Source organism: Argiope bruennichi, chromosome 10 (assembly GCF_947563725.1).
Source record: "Argiope bruennichi chromosome 10, qqArgBrue1.1, whole genome shotgun sequence".
Taxonomy (NCBI): Eukaryota; Metazoa; Arthropoda; class Arachnida; order Araneae; family Araneidae; genus Argiope; species Argiope bruennichi.
In genome coordinates, this window is record NC_079160.1 from 68,207,580 (window position 1) to 68,221,216 (window position 13,637).

General features: G+C 26.0%; 1 protein-coding gene across 3 annotated transcripts in view; it reads left to right on the forward strand.

Annotated features, from left to right (window-relative positions):
• LOC129989058 (histone acetyltransferase KAT6B-like) overlaps window positions 1–13,637 on the forward strand; it is a 59,062-nt gene that overhangs the window by 35,390 nt on the left and 10,035 nt on the right. For 2 of the 3 annotated variants that reach the window (XM_056097373.1, XM_056097374.1), the window contains 8 exons: window positions 6,400–6,494; window positions 6,594–6,712; window positions 8,414–8,486; window positions 8,763–8,993; window positions 9,439–9,532; window positions 10,153–10,311; window positions 10,450–10,537; window positions 13,100–13,238. In XM_056097373.1, coding sequence (XP_055953348.1) covers window positions 6,400–6,494; window positions 6,594–6,712; window positions 8,414–8,486; window positions 8,763–8,993; window positions 9,439–9,532; window positions 10,153–10,311; window positions 10,450–10,537; window positions 13,100–13,238 — 998 coding nt within the window. Of the gene's footprint in view, window positions 1–3,051; window positions 3,140–6,399; window positions 6,495–6,593; window positions 6,713–8,413; window positions 8,487–8,762; window positions 8,994–9,438; window positions 9,533–10,152; window positions 10,312–10,449; window positions 10,538–13,099; window positions 13,239–13,637 lie in introns of those variants that run through there. The other variant, XM_056097375.1, reaches the window with a different exon arrangement.

Consider the following 13,637-nt stretch of genomic DNA (forward strand, 5'->3'; position numbering starts at 1 on the left):
ACCTTCCGCGCTGAAACTAATTTTGGAGGAAAGGGTGACGACTTGCGTGCACCCATCCTACACCCTACAAAATAAAACAAAAGAGAAAACAAATCTTTCCTAACCCTAATTATCGGTGTTCCATTAATAGTCTTAAAAATTCGAAGCTTTCTTTCTTGCTGACACTAAAGAGGAATTAAAAAACAAAAATAAATATTCATCAGCCTGTACTTTTAACTGTTACAGAACAACATTTTTGCATTCTAAGAATAGTTCCAACTTGTTCCCGCGCATGCGTTTAAGACATTTTAGACCTAGACAAATATTTAAATCATCCATGATGCCAGTTTCATGCCTACCTTCTGTAGAAGCGGACGTTGTGAGTGAATTCCATGTTTTTTTTTTCGGTGTGATTTTAAAATTCTAATAGTACGTATAGGGTTAACTTTATTGCTTTCGAAAATATTGATATTTAAATTCCAAGGATAAAAAAAAGCAATCGCAGATGTTGTTTAAGTTACGAAAGATTTTAGCAAACCTATATTTTATATTAAAAAAAATCTGAATGATTAGTATAGTTTTTTATGTACTATTTCCTAATAGTAGAAATGAATTTTAAATATATTATCGACTGTTGCAATCACCTCGCGTTGTGCGTGAAAAGTGTCCCGTACTTGAATTTATTTACATCAAACAATTCTTCGTCATGCATGATGGCGTAACTAATATGCTGATAAAGTAGTTTTAAATGGCAAGCGACGAAGACCTTTTGTTTGGAAAGTATTTGAACTTAGAAAGGATAAAAACAATTTTTTGGGTGTGGAACGCACGAAATGCGTGACGTACATGAATCTGAGGTCAAGTATCAATTAAACAAATGCGGCTCGTTTTCATTTTTTGCGTGCAATGTGTGCAGATGTCAAAACATTTTTCAAAACCTCAATTAAATAAATATGCTCTGAAGGTGAACTTTTATTACGATTTTGATTGCTCTGTGACGTTTAAAACCTGATGAAAACAGTAAAATTTAACCTCCGGAACAAAGTGAAAGAAAAATGTTTTCCCTTTTTTCCTCTATTAAAAAATGAAATTCTGTATTTCGTATTATCATTTTTTTTTTTAAATCGAAGACAATACAATAAACAAACAGAAAAATTGTATTTTATTGTCCATTAGATATTAATTTGTTTCCTATTTACTTCGAATAAGGTTAGTCTTAAAAAAAAAAATGTAAAGAAGATTCAGTCTTTTCAGTCCAAAACTCCGTAGTATTATAATATCTTTTGCTAGATTCCCTCATCTTAATTTTATTTTAAAAATTTCCTTAGAATTATCTAACATTAATAACGTGTATACAAAAAAATAAATAAATAAAATGTATGTAATATCGCTGCAATTCTCTTGAGTATAAAATCTGATAATTAAAAAAGTGAAAAGTATTGTTATAAAATATATTATAAAACTACGTGCATAAAATTGGTCTAGCTGAAAAGTTTTTTTGTTTTTTTTGTGTGTGTGTTTTATGGTGGTATAAAAATGTTTTACATGTAATAAGGAAAAGCTATTGTAAGTAATTTGAAGTTACTGTAAAATACATTAACTTTTTAATTTAAAAAATTCAATTAAATTCCATGCAAGTTGTAACTGCTGCCCAAATATACTAGTTCTAGTTACAATGGTTTGTCTTGTAAAATGTTTTGAACGTTTTTTTTTTTTTTTTTTTTTTTTTTTTTGTCGTTATCATATATGTCGCTGTTTAGATTATATGTCAGCCTACCCTTTAAAAAAAAAAGAATCAACATATACATTAAAAAAAAAAAACAGCATGAGATGGGGTTTCTTAAAAAGTTGATATTAACTGAAGAATTATCTTCTTATTTGCTTAATCTTATATAAAAATCCCTCACTAATAATTTTTTTGTGCGCGATATAATTATCTGAATTTCATAATAATTTCGCAGGAATGATATTATATCCGTTTCTTAAGTTATTCATTTCCCTTCCCTTTTATTATTTTTTACATGTGTGATTTTTCTAATTTGTATTTTTAAATACTCAACTTTTTTTTTGTAGTTAAACCTATGTGAAATATAAAATTTAATTTAGTTTCTTTTACAACTATTTGCTTCTTTTAATTTTTGTCTTTACGAATTTATTATCATGAATCGCAAGTTGAAATGGGCATTTCTTTGTTTATTTGAAGGGGAAAAAAAGAAAGAAAGAAAGAAAATGCACTGCGTAGCAATTACCGCATTTACCAATATTCTCACCTAGTTGCATCGCGAGTGATTGAAAATAACATTTAACGGGTCCGCCTTTGGGAATTCCCATGACATCTAAGCATATCGTTTACTGAATAGAAACGAATAAATATATTAATTTGGAGTGACGGGTTAAAAAAAAAGCTTTACCTAGTTTTCCCCCTTCATAAAAACCTATTTGTGTTCGACCCCGAGACCCGTCGAAATCGCTAAAACATCGAAACCGCTACACTCGTGGGAAAAATCAGAAACGAAAGCGGGAGCTTTTGAGAAGGAAGTCCTCCTCCCTCCCCTTCCCACCTCTCTCGCCACCTTTTTCTCTTCCCCCTCCCCTCCAGCCGTGTCCCAAAGGCAGGATGTAAACATTTCACAACGATGAATCCGCAGATGTCGATTCGGATGCGCTTTTTCAGATGTTTGTAAACTCGTCACATCCGATATTTGTGTTTGTGTGAAACAATAATCAATCCGATTGATAGCTCGGAACGTCGGTTTGTTCAACAATTAGCTGGATATCGTCTGTTTTTGTGTGCCGACTGTGATTTACTCGTCGTTTGGAAAGTGTGTCGTCATCCAGGTCTCTTAACAGCGCGCCGAGAGCTACGTTCTCCTGCTGCACACCTCATCAATGGCGTAATTTAGCACCGCGGTGAGTAGCAGTTGTTGTGGAAGTGTCGATATTGGCCGCGGTGTTTTTTGAATGGCTCGTGCTGCGTAGTTGTTTAATATTTGAGCTGAATGTATGAGTCGATGATTTTTCTAGAATTCTTCAGTTTTCTGCTTGTTTTTCGATTTTTTTAAACATAATTCGGCATGTTCGTAGTTGATGTGTTATCTTAGATTTTTTTATAGGAGAATTTGTCTAACATGGATTGTTGTTAGTTTATCTGGATTAAATGGTTATTTAATCACTGTTATCCAATAAATTGTACAAAAAGCACTTTGAATTGTTTAAAACATTAAAATAAACTGTGAACCAAACTTATTAAAATTGAAAAAATCCAGGTTTAATACAGGTTTTAAAATTAAAAACAAATTAAAAAATATATAAAAATTGTATTTAAAAAAACTTAACAATTTTCTTTTCCTTTCTAGCATGAATTAATATAATTTACACCATTTGCCATTGTTTCAGATGTTATGAAGATTTTCTTGGCATGCTTTTCAAAATATTTCAGATGTACCACAAATATATATATATATATATATATATATATCACCCCCCCCCCAATTTGTTTATTTATTCTATTAGTTATTGTTTTTACAGAAAATGTATTTATGATATTTGAAAATCTATTTATATATCAATCCAAATGAATTTCACCCATATGTTAAAAAAATCTTTTTAGTATATATTTTGTGACTGAGATAAAGTATGTCAGGAATTAAAATTTAAAGCAATCTAGAAAATTCAAAAGATAAAATTCAAGAACTTTAAATCTCTTTTTATTTTGTATGTAAACAAATTGTTCGTTGTGAGATATAATATTTATTTCATTTTAGTGACTTACGTTGATAAAAACAATTAGACACAAATTCTTTTATTAATTAAATATGCTATTTAATATTTGTTTAATTATGAAGGTACTTTGATATGTATTCATTTAAATTACTATGAGTGTTTATAATATATTTTAACATATGTTTCATTTTATGAATATATTGTTAAAGAAATGGAGAGGGAGGGAGAAGGCACATCGCCCTTTTTATATTTTTACTCATTTATCTCAGTGTCATGCTGGCATCTTTGTGGAAAAGATCAAGCATGATATTACATTTTTTATTATCTTATATCAAATATATTTGCATTTTTTATAGAACTTATTTAAATAAGACATGTTTTCTTCAACATGTTCGATTTGTTTGTAAATACCTCAGAAATATATATATTAAAAATCAGAAATATATGTATTAAAAATTCTGAAATGCATATTGCTTTGTAAATAATTTTACTCTGTACAGTGATGTAATTTGATTTTATTAATTTTATCCACAAATGATTCTAAACCCACATCAAAATTTTTACCTGAAATAAGCTTTCTTAGGATGTTGCATTAGTTAGTTATTTATATTAAAAAAAAAAAAATGAACTCCAGAAATACTGTTTAAAAATGTAGAAGAGTGAGCATGTAAAAAGTCATAACTCAAGAATTTAACTTCAGATATTGAATGCAATGGCAGGAAAGATAGCATAAGTTGAGTAAGATAAATTAGACAAATAATTAGCTATGTAATGCTTGTCCATTTAAAACATGCAATCTTGAAAACAGATTTATTGGACTGCTCGCCTATTCTTAGAAAAAATAATAAACTGTTTGGCATTGAAGTTTTATGAAATCATTTTTAATTGAATTTTTTTAGATGAAAATGTTTAGGATGAAAATTATGTAAGATAAAATTGTTCTTTTAGGATGTAATTTTTTTAAAATTAAATATTAAAAAAGCTTTAATGTTTTTCAATAATTTCAATGTATATTTCTGCACAAAGACCAACTTTAAAGTTAAAAAAAAATAATCTTTTCTTTTTTTACGAATTTTATTTCTGAATAATTTTAATGCATTTTAATAAGTTTGAGAATTTTTAGTAGCAATATTTTTCATTGTTTTATTTATTGAATTTACATTCATGCTTAATTCAGTAACATTAAATACATTTCTTTGTGAGCTCATTATTGCTGCTATATGATTAGGAGCAAATTAAAAATTTATTTTTTATTGAAACATATTTGTATTTAAGATATGAATTAATTATGATTATTTTCTGTCATATTTACTGCTTCTAGTTAGTGTACATGTTGTGCAATTTGGTAACTATTGCAGTTCCAATTCAGCAATTTTTAAGCATAAAACATTTCTTCATATTATAGCAAAGTATGCATTATCACATCTCATCTTCATCAGTTATATTGGAGAGACTTCTGTAACTAATGATGATGAACATAATTTTTTAAAAATTGTTGCTATATTAAAGAGCTTGATTTAGAACTGGGGTTGGTGCTGGCCAAACTAGCAGAGGCAGTCTTCCCAAAAATGTCTTTTAATCTGTTTTGCTTGCATGCCATTAATGAATAATAGTTATAAAAGAGAGTATCATGCAAACTTTGATTCTCTGAATTGCGATTATCACACATGCACCAGAATATTAATATGTATTTTGGATTTTTTCTTTCTTTTTCTTCAACCAATTAGACCCTGAAGCCAAAATTGCCACAGAATTACAATTGTAGTCACAAAATCTCATATCAAATTTTAATTATTTAAGTCATGAATTATTGAGTTATTGTGTTTAAATGCTTTGGAAAGTATAGATTGACAGATGGTCAACTTCTTGATGAAATTCGGTTCAAATTTTATATGTGTCTATAAATAATATGATAATTCAGTGATGAAGATTTATTCATCTCTCATCATTTTGCAGTTATTGTATGAAAATTCATCTTCAGACAGTCAGGCAAATAAATCTCTTCTGAATAGATTTCATTCCCAATATTTTAGAAATCTCCAAATTTAGTAAAGACTGAATACCAAATGCCATCTGTCAGCTTAAAGCAATTTTGAGTTTATATCTTCTTTTAATGTACATAATTTCAAAGAAAGTTTTTTTTTTTAGATTCAAAGGTTTGAAACATGGAGATTTTTCAAATTTGAAATATTTTGATGATTAAATTATTTTCTGTATAATTCATATACAAAAAAGTTAAGCTATTTGAATTTGATAATAAAATAGCATATTTATGACAGGAGAAAATATTTTTAAACAATTAAAAATTAGAATTTAAAGAATGAGATGAATTTTTCTTTCAAAGATTATAAGCATTTATGTATAAATGAATCAGAAATAGGAATTCAATTTGTAAGTTAATTTTAAATAATAGTTTGTTATATACATTGAGAAAATTTTTGCTTCCTCTATCAAAAACAAATGGTCTTGAAAGTCATTCCGAAGTACCATGTCATTCAATTTACTCTTTAATATTCACAAAAATGGATTTAAATTATTAGTACAAATGATCAAATTTATGGTTTAGTATATTGAGAATGATCAACTTTTTAATATCGTGATTGTATTTAGTTTTAATATTTTCCTTAATATTTACTACCTTAAAATATATTTGAAATCTATTAATTATTCATTGTTTGCCATTTTTTCATTCTCTAGATAATCCTGTATCTGAACAAAAATCATCTTTACCTCCTGGTGTTACAGAAAATGATGTAAGCCTTTTCAAAAACGTTCAGGAAACAGCATTGAAAGTAAGTATATTGATGTAGAATAGTTCCTTTTATGCGAAATCAAATGAGTTAAGTTAAAATTAATTTGATTCATAAATGTCTTCTTTTTTTTTTTTTAAGGTTATGGGACATGGTTCTATTCCTCCAGAGCCACAAGGTCGAAGTCCAGGTGCTATTGAGTTTGGAAAATATTCAATTGAGACTTGGTACTCATCGCCATATCCTCAAGAATATGCCAGGTAATTTCTTGTTGATATGAATTTACAAAATTTATTTTAAAAGTATGCAGAAAATACTGAAATTAGCATTTGAGTTGCATACTAAGGCTTATAAAATCCACTTGTAACATATAGCAGATATAAAAATATCTCCCATACATTTAGTGTGCATCATTATTGGAAACACAAATCTCTTGTTTTGTTGTCTAAAGAATTGGCCTGTTTTTTGTTTTGTTTTGAATGTCTAAAATAATTGATTTATCTAGGTGCAAATAAATTTAATCATAAATGAAAATTAGTTACAGAATTCTAAACTTTTCTTCCTATTTACATTTTCTTATTGTTGGCTTTTAACAAAGGTCTATGATCCATAGTTTGCAATTTTTATTATTTTATATCTGCTGATTCATTATATTCTCACTTCAAGACCAGTTAGAAGTTTGTGTTAATATTTTCTTTCAGCATTTTTTAAAATTATTATTTTGTAATTATCAATGTATCTTTTTCTGTTAATGGATCACTGTTGGTTTCAATTTGGTTTTTGTGATTAGTTTCGATTTGAATGCTATGGAACATTATACATAAAGAAAATCCCAAATGACTTCAAAGGAACAAAGGTTAGCAAGAAAAAATTACATAATGGAGGGTAAAACAAAGTCAAATGACAATTAATTAGATTTATTATTAACAGGATACTAGCCGCCTTAGTCATGCACATCCCCTAATTTTTATTTAAATACCCATCTCCAAAACGTCAAATTTGAATTCCTTACTTACTGTTTATTATTCCATGTCATTAGAAATTTTTTTTAATGCATTTTGTCTCTAAAAATAGAGATTTATTAAATATAATATTCTTAATAGAATCTTTTTAAATTAAGATTTATATATTAATTGAAATCTCACAAAATGGAAATTTATTTAGTAATTTTCTATTTCTGACTTTGATTTAATTTTTCATTCTGCTTTTTAAAATATTGTAAAATTCGTTAATGGTTTTTTTTTTTTCATTTATATAATGCCTTTAAAGTAAAACCTTTACATTCATAATTAATGTTATTGAATCCTGCATAAAAAGTGTTTGAAACAGATTTCAATTTAAATAAGAGAGAAGACGACATAACTGACTTTATATATTCATCCTGTTAATATTATTTCAACTGTTTAAATTTTTAAAATGATAATTTATACTTTATTTAAAAAATTAGAATAATTAATAAATGGAAACATTTTGAAAGGTATTTACATAAATTTAAGAGTACTAATTATGTTGCAATATTAATTTTTGAAAAGTGATAGAGGAGGTCTGTAAGCATAGAAAGATTTAAATTTTAAGAAAATTTATTTTTTCCTTTAATTTTAAGAAAATCTGAATTCAGCATCCAGGTTTGTTTAGTAATACATTTCCTTCACAATGGTTACACATAATTTATTTTGATTTTTTTTTTCTTCTTCTATTAGTGAATTCTTGATTTTGTTGTATTTTTTATACCAATAAAAATATTATTAATATACCTTGTACTTGTCATTATTTAAATCTTTTATGATTATTCTTTTTTCATGCATGTATATGACAAAATCTCTTTTTTAAATGTATTTTCTTTATTATAAATTAGATTTATCTTATAATGATTTTAATCGACAGTATTGTACTTTCCATTTATTTTTTTAATGAATGTTTTTGCATTTATTTTAATATACAAATTTTAAAACTACTTTCAGGTTGCCAAAATTATTTCTGTGTGAATTCTGTTTGAAGTATATGAAGAGTAAGAACATACTTTCCAGACACATGGTACATAATTATTATATTATTTTCAAAGTTTTTTAAACAGTAATTTCAAAATATTATTTGTAAATTTATTTAAATTTAAAATGTGTAATTTATTTAAATTTAAAATATGTAATTTAAATTTAAAATGTGTAATTTATTTATTGATGTTCTACATGTGCAAATTTTCTTTTATATTATTAATGTCCAATCAAAATTGCAATTACTTTGTAATAAATTAGATACTGATTAACAATCTGATGCTGTTTTAATAATTGGTTTGCTGTGTTACTTTTCTAGCGAAAATGCAATTGGTCTCATCCACCTGGAACAGAGATTTATCGTAAAGATGACCTGTCCGTTTTTGAAGTGGATGGAAATGTGAATAAACTGTATTGTCAAAATGTTTGTCTGCTTGCTAAATTGTTTTTAGACCACAAAACTCTGTATTATGATGTTGAGCCATTTCTTTTCTATGTATTGACCAAAAATGATGAAACAGGTTGTCATTTTGTTGGATACTTTTCAAAGGTAATTATTATTTTGAAATATTTATTTGATTTATCAAATTTATACTGGGAAATTATATACAAATAATTTAACAATTTTGGCATTTAGAAATTGAACTTAAAATTGAAGAGCTAAAATATCCAGGTCTGGGTTACAATTGTCTTCCTTTTTTCTCATTCTCCAAGTTAAAATAAATAAATAAATAAATATAGTGGTAAATGCTTTTCTTGAATTGTATATTGTTAAAGTTTCTTTTAGTTATTTCATATGACTGCACTACTTGTGAACACTATGATCTAAAATGTTTTTATGTCAAGTTTAAAGCTCTTTTAGTTTTTAAATATTCTTTTTATAAGTGATTTATCATGTAGTAACTGCTTAATTGAAGTTTGTTAATTCATAATTCAAATTTAAATACTTTATTTTTCATGACATTTTTTTTTTAAAGTGCTATGTTTGTTTTTAGGAGAAACTTTGTCAACAGAGATATAATGTTTCTTGTATTATGACTATGCCACAATATCAGAGACAAGGATATGGTCGATTTTTAATTGATTTCAGTGAGTATTGTTTTAATATTTGTATTCATTCATTGATGTTGTCTTTTTTTTTTAAATATTGGCCATTTAAGTCATGGAACTACCGAATGCATTTTAGATTAAGGAAATGTAATTAATTCATAACTGATTTTAAAAAATGTAATGAAAAGGAGGGTAATTGAATTGCATTGTTTAGATTTTTTTTTTGAATTAACAAAAATGTACTTTTATTGAAAGTAGAATTAAAGTGATTGATTGAATTTTTATTTTGTTTGAAAATAAGCCAATAACATAAAATATAAATATTAATTCTGATATATATTATTGTTTATTCATATATAGCTCCAATTTTTAAAATGTTTTGTAATAAAATATATGTAATATATTTGGAGGTTATTTAAATATGTACTAATCTAATTGAAAAAATTCTGAAAATAGTTGTGCTTTTACTTTGAAAAGATGCAGATACAAGAACATAGATTTGCAAACATGTGAAATATTTTATTTCATTTTTGTGTGTTAGGATTTTAATTTGTTTTAATCTGTCCATACTTTCTTTATTTCATCTTTTATTGTTCAGATTATTTGGTTTAATTTTTAATTGTAATATGCTTATATATGGATTTATTTGAAAAATATAGGCTACCTACTCTCTAGAAAGGAAGGCTTACCTGGGACTCCAGAAAAACCTTTGTCAGATTTAGGAAGAATAAGTTATGTTTCTTATTGGAAAAGTGTTTTACTAGAATACATTCATGCATGGTATAAAAAGGAGAGCAACCATCAGATTAATATCAAAAGTAAGACATTATTCTGATTTCTTAATTATATTAATATTTTATATAATTTATGAAACTTCCTACCAAGTAATATTTATTATGAACTTATAATATAGTTTATTTGATTTAACTAATATTTTTTTTCTAATATGTTTTCAGATATTGCTCAAGAAACAGGGATAAGTGCTTTAGATATTATAAGTACTATGAAGGAATTGAATATGATACAAGTGAATGAGGAAAATAAGTATGTAGTTTATTATATAACACAAAACAATTACTAAATATTTTTTATAAATTTAATTTTCACCTGATGAATTTTTTTAATGTATAATATTAATATGGATTGAAATGAAAATCATTGACAGATTTGCTTACATCTATTATTTCAATATTGAATTTTTTAACTGATATAAGTAATGAAAAAGGAATAATTTTTTGTAACTTTTTATTATAATCGAAGTATTTTATTTGTAGTTAACTTAATAAAAACTTATAACATATTTAACTTAATTATAAAAAGGTTTACATTATAGCAGATCTTTCAACTTCTGCTTCATAATGTTTGATTTTTGAAAATTATAATTTTGAGCACATAAGTTTGGGGACTTTAACCTTTAGGTGTCAGGAGTCAAACTTTGAAAAATTTCTCTAACTGCGGGCCCTCAACAAGAAGAACTCAAACATGCTTTTCCTTTTTTAATTGTCTTTTTTGAAAATGACCCCTTTTATTTTGATCACCTGTAATTTTAATGGGTTATCTTTCTCCTTCTTAATAAATGGATTGCAGATTTACAGTTTTGACCTTATCTGTACTCTAGAAGAGACTTTGTATTACAATTTTATTTCATTTTCCTACTGAAATGCTAATTCACTAATTTTGGAGGAGACACCATCAAATTAAGTATTATAATGCTCAATAAATTATATGAAATTTTCTTTGACTTATTAAATTGACTTATTAAACAAAACTTTACCAATTTTATAATCCTTTTTATAATGACTATAAAATTAAAGTATAAAATTATTATAAATCTAAATCAATGCAAGTTTCACTGATTTATTATTTTGGAATGTGGAAAATAAACTGAAGTCTTTTGCCTAGTCTTTGTTGAAACTATGAATTTAGTTCCTCTAAAGCTTGAACACTACAATGTGAGCTTTGTTTTATTATTATATTTCTGGCAAATTAATTTTTTATAAACAAAATAGCAATTTATTGATAATATTTTAAGACTAATTACTTTTATTTTCTGTTTAAAATTGCTCACTTCTTTCCTTGTATATCATAAGATTAAAGTGTTATTATATTTCATAGACTAAAAGCATAATTGAATATTTTATTACTTATATACTGCATACAAAATCGACTATATTTTTTACTTAATGTAGTTCAAAACTTATGTAACAAATAAATAGTAGCATTTCTTAACTACACTTTTAATGCTCAATATGCATGTTGAAAATTTTTATTTTTTTCTGAGAATTTCAATTATTTATAATGTATCATTTTTCGAAAAATACACTTAGAATTTAACATATTCAGCAATTGGATTTAAAAATATTTTTCTGTTTAAAAATGTTCTAAAATGCAAACAGTTATCAAATTTTAAAAATATAATTAAGTAAAATAAAATTGGGTAGGGTTTATTTAGGATTTCATATGCAGGTGTTGATTAGTTAATAATAATTTGGGCACATAAGTTGGTACAATCAGTAATTTGTTTACAAATTGCTATTTTTCTATGTAATATAGGTGTCACCATATTACAATGAAAAGTAAACTGCTTTATTTCTAAAAGATTTTCATATTTTTTTTTTAACTTCATCATAATCTTCATGAATTTTCAATATAGGTCAACATTTATTATTATAAATTAGTATTATTGATGTGGGAAAACTGATACCACAAAATTATGGAATGATAAAAACGCAGTTTGATTTGGTCTAGTATAATTCATGAATGAAATTAATCTTACTCATTCCATACATTTTAAGACTGCTTCTTCTGGGAAAACAGTTGCCAAAACATGGCTCAAAAAACTCATCAGCACCAACACCAATTTTGAACTTCTGCCGGTAAAATTCCTCTGATCCTATAGAATATTACACAATAGCAAAATGATTTTATGTGACAATTAGAGTATTGATATGGAAAGTTTATTTGGGGGAAGGAAATCCTAACTTGTCACTGGTGCAACAGTTGTACCGGCCTGTAAGCAAAGATAAAAAAAAAATTCTGGTACAGCAGTTGTTCCCACCTGTAAGCGAAAGGTTAACTATCTCTATTTTGAATGTGAAGCTTTTACATTTTGTTATTTTAAAAGGTTTAAAATAACAATAGAGATTGTTAATTTGTCGTTTAATATTTTTTTACTTCCTTCTTCTACAATTTAGAAATTTTTCTCCCATTAACCATCGATAAAAACATTAAGAATATTGTACATGTTATACTATTTTAATTTCAATAATTTATGTTGCTTACAAAAAAAGGTTGTAATGCTCAAATTAGGCACAAAGGCAGGTGATTAATAATTCTAAATGATACGTTTAATATATTAGAGGATTCAACAATACCTGTAGATATCTACAGCCCCCAATTTACTTAGTAACATATCTCATTTGTTTTATTGATATGATGTAAATATTCAGAAGTACCTATTTAACATAAATGTGATAACTTTTTGCAAATAATATTTTATTTTCGTAGCAGAATATAGATTGAAATTTATTTTTGATAAAAAAGACTATTTACTTAAAATTTTCTAATTATATATATAACATGAATTATTTCATGTTTTGATTATAGGGTGATAATATCTCTTAGCAAGAAAGTATTGGAAGAGCATATGACTAAAGTTTTGGCTAACAAGCATAAGCGTATTGAATTGGACCCTGAATGTTTGCGATGGATACCATTAATAACAAATCATATATACTCAGATAAGGTTTGTGTCATTCGAAATCTATTATTAGTACTAAAATCTCTATATTGATTACTCTCTTTTTTATCATATATAGAATATATTCACATTTCTTTCTGTGAATAAAAATAGTTATTAATAAAATTTGAAAGGTTTCTGATTCTTTGGAATATTCATATAATGACCAGCTGTACTTTGTAATTTTTTACAATATAGATTTCATTAATTATATTTCAAATTTTCTGAATAACTGCTCTTATTGAGACTTGGAACATAGCAATAGAATGATTTTTATTTTAAAATTAATAGATAAATATTCAGTGATTAGGCCACATAAGGCTATTTTGATTATTGTAATCACCAATATGATTTGAAAGTTTTTACTTAAAAGAATTATCTGTACTAATAATAAAGCTGAATGTG